The 24,039-nt window shown below is 40.9% G+C and overlaps 1 protein-coding gene across 1 annotated transcript in view; it reads right to left on the minus strand.

Moving 5' to 3' along the window:
* The window catches only part of EPRS1 (glutamyl-prolyl-tRNA synthetase 1), a 63,993-nt gene extending 46,220 nt beyond the window's left edge, over nucleotides 1-17,773 (minus strand). Inside the window, exons 1-8 of the mRNA XM_080930570.1 lie at nucleotides 17,604-17,773; nucleotides 14,272-14,356; nucleotides 12,040-12,139; nucleotides 10,650-10,806; nucleotides 8,655-8,794; nucleotides 5,901-5,995; nucleotides 1,076-1,202; nucleotides 302-494 (exon numbers count right to left, since the gene is read on the minus strand). Of these exons, the coding sequence (XP_080786696.1) occupies nucleotides 302-494; nucleotides 1,076-1,202; nucleotides 5,901-5,995; nucleotides 8,655-8,794; nucleotides 10,650-10,806; nucleotides 12,040-12,139; nucleotides 14,272-14,356; nucleotides 17,604-17,649 (943 nt within the window). The 5' untranslated portion in view covers nucleotides 17,650-17,773. The remainder of the gene's footprint in view (nucleotides 1-301; nucleotides 495-1,075; nucleotides 1,203-5,900; nucleotides 5,996-8,654; nucleotides 8,795-10,649; nucleotides 10,807-12,039; nucleotides 12,140-14,271; nucleotides 14,357-17,603) is intronic.
* Between the last annotated feature and the right edge of the window lie 6,266 nt (nucleotides 17,774-24,039).

A 24,039-nucleotide genomic window follows, 5' to 3' on the forward strand; every position in this document is an offset into this window, starting at 1 on the left:
AGCTATAAGAAGCTATACCAGGATCTGGGAGAGCTCAGTGGCCTAACATGTGCAGGCCTAAATTAGATCCCAGGGCATCAAAAAGGAGGAATGCAAGCAGGACCTAATCCTAACACTTATGAGGCTGAGGCAGGAGAATATCGTTTGAAACCAACTAGACTATACACAGCAAGACCACCTCAGACAAACATAGAAAGGCATTAAGAATTAGAGGAATAGCCTTAAATGTGTCTTAGGCTATATCTCTCATTAAAAAGAAAGCAAGCTTATCTTTTAGAATCTGATACAAACTGTGCCGTACAGTTCTTCCTGTGTTTGGATTCCGTCCTCTGCTCACGTTCCACCTTCATCTGTTCTGCAGGAGTGTCATCCACATAAGCCTTCCCTTCTTGAATTAATTTCTCTGCATATTTCAGTATAGTTTCAAAATGATCTGAAGTGTAAGTAAACTGATCTGGTTTAATATGCAGCATTGCAACATCTTCCAAGATGACCTGCAGTAAAAACAACACAGTAACCAGTATTGTATCTGACATTTTCTTACACATTTTCAACCCAGGAGACCTATTTTGGGCACATGTAATAAAACACTATCATCCTAACTGCAGATGCACAGTGTTAGGTCGGCTTCCAGATGTGCAGCTGTGAAACCGACCTCAAGGTGGAGCTGTTACTCAGGGCTGTCATGCTGTGACACCTCTAGCCCCTCAGTGACTGCATTACAAGTCCTTCATATACGGTACAACACCTTACAATACCTGTGCAGTTTTTATTTCATTCATATACCTAATTCTATGACAATAAGGAATCCTGCTTCCAGTTAAATTGGTATTTAAATAAAAATGAGGTATTTAAGTAAATGTTACAATAATTGGAGAAAAGAAAAAAATACCTAAAGTTCTTGGTATAAGAGCTCATTTACATTTTGGCTTAGGTCTTAGGCATGAAATATACAGACGAGGAGGGAAAATGCAGCAATGAGACTAAATTTATTCTTGTACCATGAAGGCATCAGACCAAACTCTGATTTTCACCCACTTTTCTGAGAAAAGGTCATCACTACACTTTTAATTACCTTCTCAAAATCTTCCTTTTCCTTTTCTGGGTTTGTGTCATCAAATCTCATGATCAGTTTCCCTTTAAAGTTAACCTGGTAGTGCTGGTTCAGAAGAGCAGCTTTTGCATGCCCAATGTGTAAGTAACTAAAACAGAAACATTTCACAGAGAAACTCATTAACATGCTTCAACGGGATTCTCACCCTTAACTCTCTGAGGAGCGAAGAACTAAACAAAACATCAACACTCCCCAGTCATCATACTGTCCACCAACAGGCGCTGTAATAGGAAACGGACTGACAGACAACAGACTAGAACATGGACAGTGTAACCATGACTACAACCCCCACGTGAACTCTCAGAGGGCAAGGTATTACAGTTGCTGTCACTGTCATGAAAGTTAATGTGGGAGAGAGAAAGCTGAGTGCTGACCACTTTCCTTGGTTTCAGTTTTCTCAGATGCTAATGAAAATGTTTAAATAATCTCCAAGGTCCAATTTAGCACCAAATTCCACAAACTGAAATCTAAGAAAAACTTCCCCGGGGGCAGCTGATAAAGACAATAAAAACATAGCAGTAAAGCACAGCAACGACCTCCTCCATCAAAGCAGTGGGAAAGCAGCATCGAGAGCCGAGCGTGCTGAGGCCTGGCAGGCAAAGTCATGAGGATCCCATGTCCCAAGACAGCACGAGCTATACGATCTAACCTGAGAATATGCATCTGAGATCTTACTGCTGAAGATATTGTTAACTTGGCAGAAAAATAGGCATGAGGCAAGTTTATATAGGTCTCACCAATATTCATTAGTTTATGTGGTGTCTGCAGTAAATGTTTTAAAATAGTCACCTATTTGGAAAGTACATCTTTAATCTCAACTACATGGGAGGAGAAAATGGAAACCCTTAGTATGTCTCTGCTTTTACATCAAAAACAAACATCAAGTCTTTCTGCTGCTAGAGACTAAACTCAGTGTTTTGTCTGTGTCAAAAAGATACCCTCTTGCTGAATTGTCTAAACCTCTTGCTGAATTGTCTAAATCAGACAGCAGTCCAGAGTGATGATTCAACTTTCTACATAAACCAAAAAACTGTATGGGTATATATCCCCCCCACCTATTGTATTTTTGTAACTTTCTACAAATCTAAAACTATTATTGGGGCTGGAGAGATGGCTCAGCAGTTAAGAGCACTCACTGACTGTTCTTCCAAAGGTTCTAAGTTCAATTCCCAGCAACCACATGGTGTCTCACAACCATCTGTAATGGGAACAGACACCCTCTTCTGGTCTGAAGATAGCAACAATGTACTCACATACATAATAAAATAGATAAATCTTTTTTAAAAATAAAAAATAAAACTATTATTAAAAATAAATTTGTTTAAAACAAGGGGCTATTTTTGTCCAGGCTCAAGAGATAGCTCAGTAGTTAAAAGCATTGTTTGCCCTCTAGAGGACCCAGGCTTGTTCCCAGCACTAACATGGCAGCTTACAACTGTCTGTATATCCAGTTCCAGAGGACCTGACACCTTCTTCTAGCATCCACAGGCACCTGGGGAACAGATGTGGTGCACAGATATACATGCAAGTGAAGCACCCATACACATAAAGAAAAGAAATAATTTAAAACAAAATAAAGGGATGTCAATTTCCAGAAAGAAACTGAAACAGTATGAAGATGTTATAAGTTATATATTTAGTAACACCACTGTAACTATTGTCAGAAGAAAAGCACAGGGCTGCAGAGATGGCTCAGTGGTTAAGCACCTGCTACCAAGCCTGACTAACTCATACAATCTCCCATGGTGGGAGAGAATTGACTCCTCCACATGTGAAACATGTGTGCCTACATATACATACACACTTAACAAACCAAATAAATGCAATATTTAAAAAATTTTCACCAATGACCACTGATCACCTATTATTAGTTAATGTGCTCAACTTTATCATAATGTTCAATGATTCTTCTGCTTAAGGGGGCAGACAGAAAAAAACCTCTTATGTTTTGAAAACATGTCTGAATCTGAAACAGTGGATACAGCCTTAAGAATACAAACCTCAAGAAAACAACCAAGACTCTTAAACAGTCACAAAGTTAGCCTTCTCAAGAGACAACCTAATCCAAATCAGCTCTATAAAGATGAACAGAGCATACTTAGTAGTGATCTACATTAGACTCTCCCTTTCCCTCTCTCGCTCTCTTTCTTCTACAAGTACACACATAGGATACTTTCAAGTTACTATGACTCCAGAAACAAACAGCAGAAATTTAAGTCTGGCATATTATTTGTGGTGCAGTCAGTTTCTGGAACCACATGTAAAACAAATAGTAACTGCCTTTGCTCACAGAGTTCCGGATTCACGGGCTACAGCTATGAAACACTGGGTAGTGTCCGTTTATAACAGCTACCACATCAGTGGCATATGCAGAGACATAACCCTTGAGAGGCTGAAGCAGGAGGGTTGCTCTGAGCTCAAGGCTAGCTTTGTCTATATAGTAAGTACCAACTCAGCCAGGAGTCCGGAGAAAAGGGATAGGGGTATAGCTCTGTTAGTATAGTGCATGAAGCCCTGAGTTCAGTTCCAGTACTACACAAAGTGAGTTAAGGACACATGTCCATACTCCTACTTCTATGGAAGTACAGGCAGGAGAACCAGGAGTCTGAGGTCACCCTTGGCAACAGTCTGTTCAAGAGCTCTCTGAAGGTGGCCTCGGACACATGAGACCTTGTCTCAAAAACAAAACAAATCATTAGAAGAATAAATAAGAGGCAAGGAAGCAGCATCAAGCCTTCTGACTTCATGCACACACAAGAGATTCAACAGCTTTTCAGCAGCATCTGAGGAAATGCACAAAACAAAGAATGATCAGGAAGACTGGATGCTGGATCATGCTCCAATTCCCACACAGTATTAGGGTGCCTCTCAAAGTTCGTTATTCTAAAATTCAGCTATAAGAGACTACTTTAATGAATGACAGTGGTTAAAAAAGGATGAATGGCACCTCTACACATGCTATTTTAAAAATACCTTTGCAGCCTAGAGATGGCTCAGTGGTTAACTGTGGCTGCTCTTCCACAGGTCCTAAGTTCAATCCCCAACAACCACATGGTGGCTCACAACCATCTATAATGGGATCTGACACCCTCTTCTGGTGTGTCCAAAGATAGCTACAGTGCACTCACACACATAAAATAAATAAATCTTAAATAAATAAAAGTACCTTTTTCCAAGTCATTAAGGTCACTACTCAAAAGGACAACTGTAACCAGTACACAGTAACAAAATACCAAGGATCTAAAATATAGTGGAAAGTGAACCATGTAAGGTGTTTTTCATAGCCAATCTCACTTGTCAACTATTAATCAACCACCCATTGATTAAGTCAGTAGATTTTCTTCTTTTTTAGTTTTTGCTTCTCTTTCATTTCTTTCTTTAAAAAATTTTGTTTAAGAGATGGAGAGATGGATCTGTGGTTAAGAACACCTGCTGTTCCTACAGATGATCCAAGTTCAATCCCCACAGTGCTGGGACCCTGCAGAATGTGGACAAATACACACTTACATACACATATGACTAAAAGAATTAGTGAAGTAAAGTTTATGTATATAGGTGTTTTGCTAGTATGTATGTCTATGTGCCTGGTACCTGCAGAGAGCAGATGAGGACATTAGTCCTCCTGGAACTGGAGATACTGTCAGTTGTGAGCTGCCATGTAGGTGCTGGGACCTGAGCCTGGGTCCCCTGAAACCTCTCTAGGCCCTTTCATTTTCTTCTATCTAGCATTCAGTTCAAAATCTGAATTGACAAACTTAGAAATGTCAAAGCAAAATGTGGTTCTGGCTGGGGTGGAGACATATGCCTATTATTCCAGCACTCAGGAGGTGGAAACAAGATTAGGAGTTCAAAGCCAGCCTCGCTACATAATGAGTTCAAGGTGAACTTCAGCTACATCAAACTTGATCTCATCTTCTCCCCACCATCCCCAAGTGAAGAATTTCAAAATGCTATTAATAACAAAATTGTAGATAAAGAACTACTAAACAGAAAACAAGGAGTTATCATCTGCCATGAGTATACAAATGTAAGACATGAGTATAAAAATGCAAGATCTGAATTAAATTTAGGAAGCGTAATCATCTCACATACAGAATGATAGTTGATGGTCCCCTAAGGCAAATTAAAACTCCTGAGGAAGGCTGCTACAAGGAGACTGGGTTTGTATTAGCACCCTTGGAAGGATTCTATTACAAACCTCATTAGGGTGCTTCAGAGAGACTGGGATGACTGACATGTCCAGGCACAGACTCCACTCAGGTTGAGGAAATGCATGGCCTGCGGGCTCTCCTGAGTTACTCAAATACTGTCTCTGTATGTGTCAAGAGTTAAAAGGTTTGGGAAACTTGAAAATTAATAGAAAGAACTGAATAGGTTTTTCAAGTTTTCCTTTATTTTAGAAAAATAAAGGTTACGCTAACGTTTATTATAAAGGAGTAGATATAAATACAAATCCTAACTGAAAAAAAGGCTGCAAAAACCTCAAAGTACAAGCAAAACCAAAGCTTTTTCTATATATGAACACTTTCTTATTTATATTTAAAATTTTCTATTTATGGATATTTTGTTTTTAAAATTCTATAATGAAATTTAGATGTTGTCTCTGTTGCCTTAATGAACTAAAACTACAAATTAACATAAGCTGTAAATAATTAAAATGAGGCTTTTTGGATTTACTCCCACCCTTAGCTGTATTCTTCTAGACGAACTTAGCAACAGTAAGTAATTACAACTGTAGAGCTTGTTCACCGGTGTGTTTGACTATAAGCAGGTGGCGTGTCCTTACCCACTGGCCTCTGGGGGGAATCTGACTGTCACCTTTCCCATCTCTGCACCTGGAAGCTCGACAAATTTCCCAACATCTTGTTTTTTGTCAGGTACCTAAAACAAACAGACACAGGGAAAACATACAGAGTCAAATGTTTATGAATACATTTATTTGCCAAATACTGGTCATAAGCAGAATGACGACAAGATCATCTATACTCTCTAAAGATTCCAGATCTACCAGGAAAAGTCATAACAGAATGTAAGACCCAAGATGGAGCTTGAAAATTAAGTAGAAATGTACCAGACAAGAGGAAGGAGTCACTTAAGAGAAAGGCACAAAGGCATTTAGGAGAAAAAGTGGTGCTGGGAGCATGAACAGAGGCTGAGATGGACTGAATCCAAAACACAGGAGAATGTCTAATGGATTGGAAGGCGGCAAAGACTTGACCAGTCTCTGTCCTTGTTGATGATCTGGGTTTGATCTCCAGCACCCACAGAGGCTCACACCATGTATGACTCTAGTCCTAGCGAACTCTTTTAGCCTCCACAAGCATCAGACATGCTGTGCAGACAAAACACCCACACACCAATATCTTTTTTATAAAAAGATTATAGTATTTAATAAAGCAGAAGTTAATGGGGCCTCATAAAATCAACAACAGTAAAAAAAAAAAAAATCTCTCAATACACAAACTTGTTGATGGATTGGATGGAAAGATGCTGAAGATGAGTAAAGAGTTGAGTGAAAGCAACTGAGTGAGTACACCACGACCTCTGCACCCAAACTAGCCGTGTTTATAAAACTGAGTACACCACAACCTCTGCACCCAAACTAGCCATGTTTATAAAACTGAGTACACCACAACCTCTGCACCCAAACTAGCCATGTTTATAAAACTGAGTACACCACGACCTCTGCACCCAAACTAGCTGTGTTTATAAAACTGAGTACACCACGACCTCTGCACCCAAACTAACCCTGTTTATAAAACTGAGTACACCACGACCTCTGCACCCAAACTAACCCTGTTTATAAAACTGAGTACACCACAACCTCTGCACCCAAACTAGCCGTGTTTATAAAACTGAGTACACCACGACCTCTGCACCCAAACTAGCCATGTTTATAAAACTGAGTACACCACAACCTCTGCACCCAAACTAGCCATGTTTATAAAACTGAGTACACCACGACCTCTGCACCCAAACTAGCTGTGTTTATAAAACTGAGTACACCACGACCTCTGCACCCAAACTAACCCTGTTTATAAAACTGAGTACACCACGACCTCTGCACCCAAACTAACCCTGTTTATAAAACTGAGTACACCACAACCTCTGCACCCAAACTAGCCGTGTTTATAAAACTGAGTACACCACGACCTCTGCACCCAAACTAGCCATGTTTATAAAACTGAGTACACCACAACCTCTGCACCCAAACTAGCCGTGTTTATAAAACTGAGTACACCACGACCTCTGCACCCAAACTAGCCATGTTTATAAAACTGAGTACACCACGACCTCTGCACCCAAACTAACCCTGTTTATAAGTTCATCACAGCAGAAAGCCTTCACCGAGCCAATGTCACTATGCATGCCTTAGCATCTTAGTTTGGTTGCTATACTGTGATATAGACTGTGATCAAAAGTAACTTGGGGAAAAGTTTATTTGGTTTATATATCCCAGGTAATGGCCCACTAAGGGAAATCAAGCCAGAAACTCAAAACTCAAAGCAGGAGCCTGAAGGCAGGAAGCAGAAGCCATGAGGAATGCTGTTGCTTACTGGCTTGCTAAGCTGCTTTAAGCTGGGTTTGTCAGGTGGGCTGGACTAAGAAAATGCCCCAGAGGCTTGGTTCAGGCCAATCTGATGGAAGCATTTTCTCAACTGAGATGCCCCCTTCTTGATAACTCCAGCTTATGTCACGTTGGCAAAATATGCAACCAGGATATCTAATAAGCAAAGCAGATCAAAAGAGAATATTTGTCACCTAGAAGAAGGACCTCTCTGCTGAACTGTACATGGCATCCTCCTACAGAATTTACCAAGATACAACTCAATGGCTCAAAATCAGTGAAGATTTAGGATAAAGAAAGAAGTCCAGTCATAAAACAGGTGACTGGGGGTATCCCTTGATAGTAGGACACATTCCCAGCAACAAAAAACAATACATATAATGTAATTTTCATTATATATGGAGTTTGGATGAAGAACATACATTGGGGACACAATCTTGTAGACATAAAGTTCAGGGCTTTTTCTGTAGTTTAACAGTTAAAGGTTTACTGAAACATAACAAAATGTGATCTAAGATCTATTTTTTTAAATGGAAATAACCTTTTTCTCCTTGAAAAAAGCATTTGTTTTTAAGCAGTGCCATAGAACCAATACCAAGCCCTGACCATGACAAACACCCTGAGGCTGGGCTATATTTTATCCCCAGAAAATCCTCTTCCTCCTCCTTCAGATCTACATCAGCATTAAAAAAAAAAAAAAAAAGAAAGAAAAAAAAAACCCAAACCAAACAAACAAACAAACAAACAACCAGGGACAGTGAGATGGCTCAGCAGGTAAAGCACTTGCTATAAGCTTGAAGATATGTAGTAAGTCCCTGGCTCGCAAGGTGGAAAAAGAGATCTGACTCCCATTAAGCTGACCTCTGACATTGACGTGGATATAACAACTTGTATGCACCTATAAACACATAAAGTTGCAAGGCAAAAAAAAAAAAAAAAAAAAAAAAAAAAGGAAACGCTTTAAAGGCTTACCACTGTAGCTTTGTTTGCTGAAACATTCCACTTGGTTCCAACTGAGCGGAAGGCCTGCTGGGCTTCCAGAAAGCCAAACCAGCGTTTAACGTGGACTAGAGTTTTGTTCTGCTTCAAGTGTTCCTGCCATGCAGCATTGCCTATAAGTGAACATAATTTGTAAATCTTTACCAAATCAGCAAATCTAAAGCACAGTTCCAGTCACAGTTAATTTATGTGAATGAAAGAAATTAGCTTACAGTTGGGCTTCTGCAATGAAACCCTAATAGTTTAGTATATTTTGTAGAAGTCACAAAAGACTAGTTTTTGTGGAGGCCAGGTGTGGTAATACTCAGCTATCATCCCAGCACTCAGGAGGCTGGGTAGGCCTGGGGTACCTATTTCTGTCTCTGAAGCACAACAGAACAAAGCAGCTAAACACTCTCCAGCTGAACCCAGTCAAGTTCAACACTGGATCCCATCCTCCCAGCTCTCACTGTAAGACCAATGCTTCGTTTCAGTAGACCAACTAAAGAAAAGACAACTACAGTAACCAAGGAGCAGCTGACTATGGGGTCACCAACTCCATTCCCTCCCTACTTTGTAACTTTGTTAGTATACAGAAGAGACACTATTTAGCCCCATTTCAACTACACACTCATGATGATGTTCTAGTACATCACAGACTTCTAATTCTGCCAGCCAATTCATGCAACTTAAGATTTTAATAGGTCCAAAGCTTCCATAAAACAAGTAGGCTGCCCTCATCATCTTAAGCAATTTTCAGTGATCTATGCTTTCTCATATATTGTACTCTTTTAAAAAATTATAGCTCTCTATATAACCACTAATCAGATAGAAGCTACACAGTCAAAATTACATTTTTAAAGGCTGCCTCTCTTTTGGCCTTGTATGACTTCAGTGATCTCATGTCATAAAAACCTACGTAACTTTACTCCAAAGTTACTGACTTTTATATTTGCCTCCATAAAATCTGAAGTACATGCTGATTGAGGTTTCAACCTCTTCTATAAGTGCACCTTTCCCTCAAACTCCTACCTCACCATCAAATTGTTAACCTGCTAGAATCTGTAGATTTCTGCACATTTTGAGTACATTTTGTATACTCAATCTTGTCTGTGGTGAAAATACTACAACTAAAAATTATGTAAAAAAATTACAAACTATAAATTTTAAATACAGATTTTACCTATTAATTATATCACAGGGAGTTTTCCTTGTTTTGTTTTTAAGTTGTTTCTCATGTTGTTTTTTTAAAATTTATTTATTATATATAAGTACACTGTAGCTGTCTTCAGACACACCAGAAGAGGACATCAGATCCATTACAGATGGTTGTGAGCCACCATGTGGTTGCTGGGATTTGAACTCAGGTCCTCTGGAAGAGCAGTCAGTGCTCTTAACTGCTAAGCCATCTCTCCAGCCCTCCCATGTTAAGAACATTATCACATCTGCTGTAAATTGTACAAGAGAAAAAAAGGGATGTACCAAAAGAATAACACTCCAAATACTTCACTAATCTGTCCCTCACAATCCCAAGCTGTACACAAATGTTGGGAGTAAGGCAGTCACTTAGGTAGAAGTGAGAAGTAAGATGAGGATCTCTTTAACAGGAATGAGAACACCAACGGCAAGAGGAGTCAGAGAAACGACTTCCGGGGCCAACAGAGGATACAGAGTGCCTGTGACCACGAACAAGAAAGCCAGACTAACTACCCCCAGGAAGAAAGTCCTCTGTTACTCACTGCCCATACACACACAGAAAAGCAGAAGTGTGTCCACTTCTCATCTGGCTCAGTAGTATATGACCAAAAAAGAATAGGCACCAGGATGCATCTGTATGGTCCCAGCCACTTGGGAGACTGAGGCAGAAGGGCTGCTTGAGCCTAAGAGTTTGAGACCAGCCACATTTCAAAACATAACCTCCGTCCCAACCCCAAACAACCACCACTCTACACACTAAAACAGCAGTATTTTAAGAGGAGCTGTTGATACCTTTTAGGGTGGCCCACACACATAAATCCGCTAAAGTCAAGGAGTTCCCAACGAGGTATGTTCTCAGAGACAGGCAATGATTTAGCTCGTTGATTGCAGAAGACAGCGCATCACACGAAGACAACTTTGTAGCACTAAACTCCAACCAATGATCAATCTGTGAACAAAAGAGAGAAAAGAATTAACCCCAGAGCTCAGGCTTCAAAACAAAATGGCCACACAAAAAGTAAAGCAACAAAGTACTCTTGCTTCCTCGGCTAGAACAAAAATGTTCTTACATGAAATTACACAATTTATCACTGCATGGGTCTAATTCTGCTAATCTGGGTCTAATATGCCACTTAAATAAATACCATCTCTATAGTTTATTTATTTCCCTATGATTTCTTTTTTATTTCTTTTTCTTTTTTTTTTAAAAACCAGGTCACATGGTGGCTGGGGGGGGTGACAAGAAAACTGCTTGACAACTGGCAGTGGGAAGGACTGACTAAACAGCTTAGACAGACAGATTAATTCACCGGAAGATATTTAAAAGCCAATAATTAAATTTATTTTCTGCCCGGAGTGTTGGCACATGACTGTAACCTGGCAGGGCAAGATGAAATCTGAACACCAGCCTGGGCTATCCAGTGAGACCTTATAAAACAAAACAGACAAACAAAAAAACCACCACCACCGAAAAAAAAACAAACAAAAAACAAAAAAAAAAAAAAAAAAAACAACTAACCATTGTTATTTTTGTAACTGTGTGAGATTTACACAAATTAGGGTAGACTATAATCATGTAGAACAGGAGAAACCTGCATCTACAGAGCAGTACTGTAAGCACCGGTTACTGCTGTAATTAATCATTAACTTAAGAAAGAAAATGAGCTCCCCACACGTGAGCGAGCTGCGGGCCTTTCCCTTTCCTAGGCCCGCTGTCTTCTCTGTAACTGTGAAAGGCTAGTGGCATGAGCTAGACAGTACAATCCGACTATGACGCTCACAAATCAGGAAGGTGAAGACAGTACTAAATGACCCAACAGACTTGGTTGGATGGAGACTGTGAACCCTAAGAGATGAAGTTTGTTCCTTTGCAGCGCTGGGATCCCACGCAAGGCCTGTGCATGCCAACGTAAGTCTACTCGAGCTACTCTTGCAGCTAATCTCTCTGAAAATAAACATGCAATGAATCACAGGACACAAGGTGACAGACTCGCCTTGGCGAGGCAGAAAAGAGGTCTCTGCTTTAAAAAGCAAACCAAGCACAAACATTTCTTCCCTGGGGCCTATGATTAAGCTCTGTTCATATCCTTATAAAGACTAACATATCAATGCACAGTAGGACAACAGTGTTCCCAAACAGAGAAAGCACAAAACAAAACACACAGGAAAATTCCTTGCTTACCTCAGTGTGCTCCATCAGGTTAGTACCATACAGCCCAGATGTAGCTGCAACTCTAGCCAAGTAGCGCAGGATTGAATTTGTGTCAGTGAACACCACACTCCTAGAATGTAAGCATTATGTAAATTATAGTTGCTTCAGAAAAAGGCTTAAAGTCACAAATGCAGAAATGAAAACCTTCCATTTACCATTTTTCTACCATAGTTTAAAAAAAAGTGTCAATTTGATTTACTGTTTCTATCAAATTCCAATCTGCTCTAAAATATCCACCTAAATTTAATTTACTTCAGAGCAGATTTTCTATGATACTTCATCCTTTAGGTTTTTGTTTCTTTAGTATCTTTAATTATATTTATTTATCTTGCATTTTATGTTTATATTGAGTACAAATTTACTTATTTTTAATCATATATACTTATTCTGAGTACAAGCATACCATATTACAACTGGCATGTGGAGTCAGAGAACAGGTTGGATCTCTCCTTCTAACCCGTGGATACTGAGAATTGAACTCAGTACATCAGGCTTGGAAACAGACTTTTAGCCACTGAGCTAACTCACAGGCTGTTCTATTCTTTGAGATATGGTCTCACATATCCTGAACTAACCTTGAACTATAGAACCTCCTGCCTCAGTCTAGAGAGTACTGAGCCTATAAACCTGCACCACCACAAATGCCCTCCTTACAGTTTCTACGTTTTATCAATGGCAACAAAAACATAACTGGGATTTAGAATAGAGTAACTTTAAATTAAGTTATTAAATTTAATAATTAAAACCAAATGCAACTTCTAAGGGAAGAAAGCATGTCAAAACCCAACAAAATGCTAACAAACCCAGACAGTGGCAAGTTCCTGCAGACTCAGAGAGCTGAGGCAGGATAGCTTGAGTTCAGGAGTTCAAGGTCAGCATGGACAACACAGCAAAACGCTACATGTTTTTGGGTTTTTGTTTGTTTGTTTGTTTGTTTTTTTAAAAGGAGGGCTGGAGAGATGGTTCAGTGGTTAAGAGTACAAACCAACTGCTCTTCCAGAGTTAAATTCCCAGCAACCACATGGTGGCTTACAACCATCTGTAATGGGATCTGATGCTCTCTTCTGGTGCGTCTGAAGATGACAGTGACACATATAAATCTTAACAAAAAAAAAAAAAAAAAAAAAAAGGAAACCACTAGCATAAAAATGACAAATGAGAGTGTAAGCAAGTAAGCAAGCCTTACCATAACTGTTTGGCACAAATAATTATTTACAAGATATAAAATCAGAAAGAGATATAAACCAGAAAGTAATAGCAAGAAAATTTCAGAAAGTAGAAACTAAAAAACTTTACAAGGCCTGGAAAAACAGAATCTTTAGTGGACAAAATTCAACAGAATTTAAACTTCTGAAGGTCAAGAGAAAAGTGGCTGAAAGCAGGCTTAAGAATCATTCAGAAACAGTTACCCATACCGCTAGTCCATCCTGTTACCTATTTTACTAAACACTATGTGGAGGCTGGAGCTCATACCTCAGCATCTGGCAGGCTGTGGTAGTGACAGCTGAAAGTACAAGGCCAGCCTGGTGACCTGAGAGGGAGTCTGTCTCACCGCTGCCCACCCTACCCTACTCCCAAATAAATGGAGATTTCTTCTCTAACAAGTAAACTAGAAAGTTTTCTTTGGACAATCTCATCAACCCAAAAAAGAACTGTAGTTTCTGATATCACATTCACAAATGAGCAGCTAACAGAGCGACGCTGACACAGCTCACAGCTGACAGGACCAACCCAGAGACTTAGTTTCTCATTCAGACTCACAACAACTTTTGAGGGCCTCAGGGTCTAACCTGATATTTGGGGGGTGGGGGGAGCCTTTAATTCATTCATTCACGGTGGTGGGCCACTAGGAGCTCAAGTAAAATATGAAAATACTCTTACTAGACTTAACAATGTCCCAGCCCTAATTTTCCCCTTTAAGGACAGTGATCAGCCTGGCATGGTAGTGCAGACCTGTAATTCTAGCACTCGGATGCTGAGGTAGGAAGATTTCTAGTCTCCACGTGCATGCACTCACAGGAGCATGTGCATGCATACACATGTGCACACACGTACATACATCCATTCATACACTTGCTCACACACACGCACGCACGATGAACAATCCACCTAATTAGTAAGTATAATAGGCCCAGAAAGCTCAGTGCTCCGTATCTGTCAATGCTGTTCAGAACAGAAAGGTATATATAAGTAAGCACTTACTCAGAAACCCGAAGAAGATTCTCCTTCCCTTCTTCCACAGAAATGCTGACATCACTTTTCACATGTTCCACTGCCAGCAGAGCTTCTAAATATGACAGCATGAAAAATTTATTTCTCTTTAGAAAGATCGTATTTATAACCCGAGTCACAGAGCAATAAGGATAAATCAACAATCCAATGTTAAGTCCTATAAGATGTGACCCTTCCCCCACCCTGACTCCTGCCCATCATAAAGTCTAATCGTGGGTCTTAGAGAAGTAACAAATCAGAATCCGTTGTTAGTATAGTTCAGTTGCTTATAACTGTGTTCAGCTTCCAGTTAGTGACACTAAAATTCCTTTCCTCCCCTAGAAGAGGTTAAGACATTAGAATAGTGGCTTTTATATTTGAATACAATCTGTTAAGTACTATACTGAATGTTTCAGTCACACAACTTAATCTCTTTAGCAACCTCAAAAGGTTATAGAAAGGAAGCTGAGGCTTACAGAGAGGTTGAACAGGAACCTCAGTCCCCTTGGCTAAACACATAGCAGTTAGCATGCGAATGCAGGTCAAATGGTTCAGATCTCAAATTCTAAAACACCTTGTAATGCTGTCTTTTGGCACCTAACACAACACCATAAGTTCACTGGTCCTATGTCCCTTAATTTGGTTAAGATGGAAAACTAGTGCAGACACTCTGTGTAAATGTTATCTATGCTCCACTGGAAACAAGGCCCTATCAAAGAAAGCACAATAATCCTGCAAGGCTTATTATAATAGAAAACAAGTGTGCTAAGTTATGTTAACTAGGGTCTACAGGTCTGTCCCCTATTAAATGATGTTGAAATTTAGTTGCCCTGGTCATGATATTAAGAAAGGGTTTTATAGAGTCAAGCATGATGTTGGTATTCCCAGCATCCTGGAAGCTGGGGCAGGAACATCAGGAGTTCAAAGCCAGCCTGGTTTATACAAGATCATTTCTGAAACCTAAAGAACAAGGCTTGACTAGCATGCTTGAGGCCTAGGTTCAATAACCAGCAAAGGATGAAAGGAAGCTGAGCCTTCGGGAAAGAACTAATACGGGGGGGGGGGGTCTGGGGGGGTCTGCACTGTCTCCCCGTTCCTCAAGGATCTATGACACAGCAAGACTACCACTTCAACCAGCTTGTTTGGTTGGTCTTGGACTTTTCAGCCTCCAGAACTGTGAGCCAGAAAACTTCTGTCCATTACAAGCCTGTCTGTGATACTGTCTCAAAGCTGCACAAAGCAGACTAAGACAACAAGGGATTTCTCAAAGTAACATGTTTTTAAAAAACAGGCAAAAATTTGGAGGGACAAACCAGTACAATCCAATTACTGAGATACATTTTGGCATATCCATAATGGGAGCCCTTTCTAGCATATAAAAAGAATGAACTATTGTTACAGGCAACAAGATGATTCACAAAAGCACTATCCTTTGTATATAAAGACATATGTGGTATGAATCAATGTACACAAAATCCTAAAAAAAAAAAAAAAAAAAAAAACCAAAACAACACAACGAAAGTTGGGTAACTAGCTACCAGATGGAACAATCAGCCTCAGAACAAAGAAATTTTGTGCATTAGGAAGAAATCTATCAGCCTATGCTTCCTGGATGAAGTCAGGTAGAGATTCCTTGCCTGTAGGAGATACATAAGACGCTTTCTAGATGCAGAAAGCTTCAAATAAGCTCTATATGCTCTTAAGTAGAATGGAGGAAAGTTCTATGTTTGAGTTTGAAAATATTTTAAGACATGCACACACACACACAAAATGACATAAAATCCTCACAATGTGATGGTTTTTCTAAATATTAATCCAATTTTATTACTTAAAGAGAATATATATAATTTAAATAGGCAATAAAATAAAAATGAGAGAAAGAGGTGCAAGCAGAAAAATAATATACATCTCTAACTGGCTGAGAGTTCAAAATGCAAACAAGATTTAAGACTATCAGAATACCAGGAGAATTTGGTTCTGAGTTCTAAGAATATAGACCTCTTTGTCCCTTGCAGTAATTTTTTTCGAGGCAGTGTTTACAAAAAAAACCCCCAAAAAACAAAAAACTCAAACACACACACCCAACAAAAACAAAAAAACCAAAAAAAAAAAAAAAAAAAAAAAAAACAAAAGTTTAGCTATATACTGAACATCTAAATTGTGAAAAAAACTTCTTCTGTAGTCTCACTGACTTCTGGCAACCAGCACTGGAGGTTTCCTCCTTCCTTTCAGAATAAAACAAATCAAGCAAGGAACCTTGACTGCAATCAGCAGCCAGGACTGAACTCAGGCCTCCAGGAATAGTCAAGAGAACAACATCATCTAGAGCCAAGAATCACATCTACTTCTTTTAGGGCTTATGGATTTGTCGTGAGGTTAGCATACAGAGACTGGAACTAACAAGCTAAAGTGCTATCATTTAAAAACATTTCAAATGATTACTACATTCTATTTTTAGGGATAGGGAGTGTGAATCAACAGTCAAGTGCTTGCCCTCAATGCAAAGTGCTCTGACCTGTATCCCGGCTCGTTAATAAATACTTAAATAAATGTCTGTTCATTCCAATAGGAGCAGACTGCTGTCAAAGTTGAGATTGCAAGAAATTTCATCAGCCCCACATGACCAATTGTATTCAAAGGGCTGGCTTTTTGAATATTAGAAAGTATTCCCAAGTCTACATGGCTAAATAATTTTGTGTTGTCTCCCAAAGAAATGAAAAGGCAGAAATCTTAATCTAGCAATAGCGTTAAGCCACTTTGCAAAACCAATTCCAAATGGAACGTAAGATGACGTTTACTTGGGCCTTTACTACATCTACGGGGTGTGTAGTAAAACAACCGGTCGCATGAGTCCGCAGCGTTCCTACGGCTTTCCGTAATTACTGCCTTCGACCACAAGCAAATGCAACTTCAGTTAAAATTCCAAGTGCTGACTTTGTTCCCTTTAACTCGACAACCCAAGTGGGGCAAGTGAATTCAGATCTTCTCTGAGAGGTGAAGAAGGGTTGGGAGGTTCCTGATGAGAACGGCAGACAGTTGGGTTTTAAGTTTCACTTCAGAAGCCGCTTGGAACCCTGGCAGAGTCGCACCCGAAAGAAAGCCTCGGTCTCCCCGCCAGGGCTCTCGTCCTGCCCCCCATACGCCCGGGACGGCGGGCCTCGGAAGACGGCACCCTGGGCGGACAGAGGCCGAGGCCACGCGGGGCTGGGCATCCCGCAAAGCAGGCCCGTCCCGGGGCGTGAGTCTCCCTCAGCGTGACCGCCACGGCACCTGCCCCGCACCCCCGGGCTGATGCAACCCGCGCAGGTCGGGAGCGCCCTTACCCAGCGGAGGGTTTCCGGCGTTCACCGTGAGGCACAGCGCCGCCATCTCCCAGGAGCTGCGGTCTACTCGTCAGGCTGTCTTCCCCGCGGCGAACGTACCACCGGGTTCAGAAGGAAGCGAAGAGATGCAACGTGTGCGCGCGACCGGAGGTACCGCAGCCTTGACTCCACCCCACAGGCCGCGACCGCTAGTGTCATTGCACACGCTCCTGACGTCATAAATGTGCGTCCGCCGAAGCAGTTTCGCCCCGCTCCACTTCACGCTTGAAGAGGTCAAGACAGGCTACTTTGTGCATCATCACAGCGCGCCCACGACGCTTAAGCCTTTCTTTGGTACCGGGCCCGCCGATGCTGACGTCTGGCAGACGCTAATGATCGTAATCACCGTGCGCCGGCTCCTCCTTCAACCTCACGCTCCAGTTGCCTCTTGGCAGCAGGTCAGGGTACACGTGGAGTGCCATTCCGTCCGCTGCTCAAAAGAAACAGACTTTAAGACACATCGTCAAGTGAGGAATGCAGGCGAACGATAGACTAGTCTGTTCTGGGGCAATAGCACATGCACAAAGTAGACGAGTTACACTGGGGATAGGAGAGCTTCAATTTCTTCGTTTTTCTCTAAAAGGAAATATTTTCAGAAATTATTTGGTGTGGTGCACGTCCAATCCCAGCATCTAGGAGGCAGGATGGAAATACAGACAGTTATGGGGACAAGGGGAGAAAAAGCTGTTCGCTGGACCTCATGCCCTTGAGAATCAAGAATTCCAGATGTTAATTTCTGTAGTGAAGCCTGCCAGTATTGACAATGTTTTTTGTTTATATCTATCTATATAGAGAGAAGCATCTTCGAATGAGAGGGTTAAAGTAATAATTCAGGCTCGAGGCCTACGCATATGTGAGCTTAAGGATTGTCTGTGAACTTCACAGTGCTGTTGTGTTTACAGTGAAAACAAGAGTACAGTTCAGGATCAGCCTATGACCAAATTCCTTAGTAACCTTTAAAAACAATAATGTCAGTGTTATTGCTATGACCATGAAGTGTGACTGGTGTGCTTCCTCTTTGGAGCACTTGTCATCTCCCCTGCTTAAAACTTTTTTTTTTATATCACATTGTAAACTCCAACTCTGACTCATTGGCTTCCTCTGAGGAGTTCTTCAGACTAGCAACAGCATTTACAGGCTATGTCACTTGATGATAACAGGACTAAGGTCATCTTTGGCCTTATACAGAGTTTGGGGCCTTGTCTCAAAGAACTTAAGAAAAGGAAGTTAAAGATTATAGAAAATGGCTGATGCTAGGAGTATATTCCAATATACTTAGCATACACGGAAACAAGGAAACAAACTCAGAAGAGTTTTTTGTGATCAGTAATCCTAGCACTTTGGTGTCTGAGGCAAAGGGGTTGCCAGGAGTTTGGCTTAAAGCCATCTTGAGTTACTCAGTAAACACTATTTTAAAGTTTTGTTTTGATTTAGTAAATAGAGTTCTTTGGATATTTCAGATCAATCCTCAGGATAGACAGAGAGATATAAAGATTCTGCCTCAGATGATCAAAGCAACAAATAATCATAGTAATAGTTAAAAGATTTACAAAGGGCTTCGGGAAATACTTCAGGACTGAGAGTGTTTAGTATCTCAAGAGTAAAACATTTGCAGAGCCTTGGCTAGAGTGCTCAGATGCAGAGCCAACAGCACACTGCTGCCCTAATTTGTCCTGTTTCGGGGTGTACGAAGTAAACATCTTTCAGTGGGTTTTTTAACCCAAATCTCTGTGATGCATGTGTTTGCTCAGGCCATTTTCCAAGGGTTAAAATTCAAGGCTCCGGAGTGATTTCAGAAGCAGAACATATCTACCCTTACTTTCCAGTAACCTCAGGAATGTGTCCATGTTTTCAGCTAACTGTAGGGTAGTTATTTCTTTGGGTCCCTGCCTCTGAACTTGCTACCAAAGATGGCTACATTTATATATAGCCATTCTGCAGAGTCGGCTAGGTACAAGTTACTACATGGAATGAAAGCAGGTATCAGCTAATGCACTTAGTACCATTTTATTCCTCTCTGACTTGATCCCCTGCCCCTGGTCATACTCTTCCATAGTTACCTTGGATTCCAGAAATGATAAAACCAATCTATAATCATCTTTATGACAAGGGACCAAACTACTCCCAAACACAAGTGAGCCTCAATTTGCCCCACCCATTCCTGTTGAGAGTTCAGCTTGGAGCAAAAGCAGTTATCAAATAGCCACAAGATTGTATCCCCCTGATGACAGTACTCTGGAAATTCCTCACAGAACCAGACTTGAGATCATGATCAGTCTAAACACTGGATGGACTTGGGTGGCCTACTTCATCAGCTGTTCACACCCCAGTCCCTCCATTCTTTCCCTGACCTACAAAACCTCAACATTCCTTGCAGCCCTCTAAAGACTTGAGAATTTCTGGCCAAAGTCAGAGACATATTTAAAAAAATTACAAAATTTTATAATTTTGGACTGGATTCCAGCACTAGACTGCAGTAGATCTGGCTGAAAGTGAAAGACAGAGAGAGAAGAAGAGAAGAAAGAGAGGGAGACTTGTACTAAAGTTTCCTGTCCAACGTTAAAGAAACCAGTTTATCTGACCTTAGAGATCAGAAGTGGCTAACTGCCAAATTTCCCTAACAGGCCAACGTGGATTTGTCTGATCCTGAAGTTGTAGATTTAATACTTAGGAAAAGACATTTGAAATAACCAGATGTTAACTTGTTACTTTTGTTTGTCTTGTTCATGCTGTCACCCTCACAAAGTGCTAGGATATCAGGATGTGGAACACATGCTTCCACATATAACCCAGGCTCACCTGGAATTTGAGATGCTGCCGACTCAGCCTCTGAGTGCTGTGAATACAGGCCGTGCTCAGCTTCATTTTAATTTTAAACTGTAAAGAAGTACTTAGCCCATCCCAACTTTATTTTACAACACTTCTCATATTCATTCTACTATAGCCATAGTGGCTTGTTTTGTGTTTTCTTTCTCTTAAGAGATGTGCCTGAAATTACCACGTGAAACCTTAGTATAAAGCGAGGCTGAACTCCTGTCTTGTTCTTTAGACATCACTAACTTAGGAAAGATATACTTCCTAGAGGAAACTCTCTTCTAGCCTTCCTCCTTCACTTGCTTCCGAATCAATTCATTCTACAGAACATAACATAATTTGAAATAGCTTGCAAAGAAACAGACTTCCGGTCAGTGCTATGCCCACTATTAAGAATGGATGGCATCTGTATCTATCTGTATGAAGTGGTTAACCTACAGTGACTGCTTCATTAATATTTGTTGGGCCCAAGTGCACATAGTCTTCTGGGGGGGGGGGACATGAAATGGTTGAGCATGGACATGGTATATAATCATGCAGGCCAAGGAAGATTCCAGGATATTAAGAGCTTCACATACCATTATTAGGAACCGCGAGATTATTCTAAAGCAAAAGCAAAGCCAAGCAGACTTTGAATATGGGAGGACTTGATTATTTTTTAAATTTATTTTTATGTGGATGAGTGTTTTTCCTGTATGTATGTCTGAGTGCCACATGTGTGCCTGGTACCTGCAGAAGCCAGAAGAGGGCATTTGATCCCCAGGAACTGGAGCTACACACAGCTGTGAACTGCCATGTCCTGCTTGGACTCAAACCCTAGTCCTCTAGAAACACAGCCAGTGCTCTTTGCCACTGAATCATTACTCCAACCCCCAGACTCGATTTTTAATAAAGCCTCTGGAGGGGATATGACAGATGGGTTATAGCTGACTTACACCCAGGCAGGGAGCAGTCAGGAAGTTACTGCTGTGACTTAAAGACACAATGATGGAGAAAAGGTGTCCAGGTAAAGGGAGAAGCATGAAAAATAGAGAGCCACCCCCCCCCCCCGCCAAGCAAGTATCTCTTTTGGATAAGTCTGGTTTTTATGCTAGAGCCTGTAGAAAATGGGCTGTGACACAAAAATGAGCCCCCTTTCCCCCAATCCTGGATCGGAAGGCCTGATGCATGCTAGGAAAATCACCACTGAGCTACAGCCCCAGACTATAAAACGTTTACAGCTGTTCTTAAAGGATTCTGGTTTGATTCCTAGAAACATCTATAACTCAGATTCCAGGGTGTCTTAGTTAAAAGTTCTGTTGCTGTGATAAAACACTATGGCCAAAAGCAACTTGGGTAGGTGGGGGTAGGCTTATTTCATCTCAGGCTTACAGGTAATAGTCCATCACTGAAGGGGAGTAGGAGCAGGAACTCAAGCAGGCACCTAGAGGCAGGAACCTGATGCAGAGGCCATGGAGGGATGCTGCTTACTGGCTTGCTCCTCAGGGCTTGCTCAGCCTGTTTTCTCATTGAACCCAGGACCACCATCTCAGGAGTGGCACATAACAGAAAGCTGGGCCCTCCCACATCAATCATCTGTCAAGAAAACTCACCGCAGGCCAATCTGGTGGGAGCATTTTCTCAATTGAGGATCCCTTTTCCAAAATGATTCTAGCTTCTGTAAAGTTAACATAAAACTAGGAAGCACATGGGAGAGAATCTCATACCTTCTTCTGGCTCCTGCAGGCACTAGATACACATACATGTGCACAGATATACATACAGGCAAAATACCAACAAACATAAAATTTTAAAAAGAGCACTTGCTCTTACCAAGGTTACCTCAGGCAGATAACCGACACATGTAACTCTAGCACCAGGGGCTCCAATACCCTCTTCAGGCCTCCAGGACAATGCCCCCACACATACAAATGACACATACATGTATAATTTAAAATTAAAAAAACTTTGAAACTTATGTTTATTTCTCTCTGTATAACCCTGGAGGTGTAAGAGGGCACCCAAGCTCCTGGAACTGAAGTTATAGGTGGATATGAATCATCTGATGTGTGCTGAGAAGTGAATTCCAGATCTCAGTAAGACCAGCAAGTATCCCTTATCACTGGGCCATTCCCACCGCTCCCAAATTGTTAAAAATTAAGTTTATTTTGCTCTTCATAAAATTGTATTCCAGCAAGAAAGCACATGAATGAAAGCAAGAAGCTAGATTGAAGCAGCGATGGCCAAGCATTGCCGAGTATCAGGACCAATGTGGTTCTGTCAAGTAAGAGTGGGAGCAAGACTGGGGCACTGTTTACAAACAACCTCGAGAGGGCTATAAAGCATCAAAATAGACCTTGAGAATAGATGTCTAGTTTGTCAGAGTTTTGTTGTATGTTTGAGACAGGTTCTTACAACGTAGCAAAAGTGGGCCTCAAGATCAGGATTCTCCTGCCTCAGCCTCTACAAATGATTACAAATGTGCACCACCATACTAAGCTTAGGGTTTGAGAGTTTTAATATAAATACATATTTTGTGTTGATTGTTAGTTGCAGACAGGATTTTAGTGTTGCCAAAGCTAGTCTCACAGAATCCTCAGCACCCTAAGTCAAGCATAAGCCACTGAGATTGGGTTGAGTTCTACATTAGCATGTCTGGGCAAAGACCTTATGTGAAGCCATTTGAAGGTATTAGATAATCTACTGAGAAAGTGGAGAGCCTGGAGTACAACTTCAGCCAACAGTGACATCTTAGAGAAGGAAGACAAGGAGAGAGCAAGATGACTGAGTGCAAGCAGCTAGAAGAGACAGGAAGAAAATCAGGAGGAGGGTTACAGGAGTTAAGAGAGGGAGTAGTCAAATCCATCAAAGCCACAGGCATGCCTTCCTGTTACTAGATCCTGACAGTCCTGTAAAAAAAGCCATGGATATAATCTCAGTGAGCCCTACAATACAGTGATTATCAAAGTCCCAAGAACAGCATAAAATTTATTTGCTTTTAATTTGTGTGTATGTATGCATGCCTGCCTAAGTTATGTGCACCATGTGTGCAGGTACTAGAAGGTATGTGGAATCAATTCCCTAGACCTGGAGTTACAGGAGATAGTGAACTGGGAAGCAAATCCAGATCTTCTCAAGAGCAACAGGGGCTCTTAATCGCTGACCCATCTTACCTAGCCCCTTCTCATTTTTTTCTTTAAAGAATAGTGTCTCCCGTATTTCTTAGGCTAGTCCTGAACTCTTCATCCTCCTATATCCACTTCCTAAGTTACTGCAATTATATAGACATATCCATATGCCCAAAGTAGCCTTTTTTTCTTTTTAAAGATTTATTTATTTTGTATGTGAGTAGACTGTCACTGTCTTCAGACACACCAGAATAAGACATCAGATCCTATGACAGATGGTTGTGAGCTACGATGTGGTTACTGGGAATTGAACTCAGGACCGTGGAAGAGTAGTCAGTGCTCTTAACCACTGAGCCATCTCTCCAGCCCCCAAAGAAGCCTTCTTAAAGCAAAATATATCGATAAATCAGAATTAGTGCATTGAAAATAAATTCTCAGTAGATTCTGTCATGCAGTTGTTTTGGGAGCTGTTGCTT

This window comes from Micromys minutus, assembly GCF_963924665.1.
Source record: "Micromys minutus genome assembly, chromosome: 1".
Lineage (NCBI taxonomy): Eukaryota > Metazoa > Chordata > Mammalia > Rodentia > Muridae > Micromys > Micromys minutus.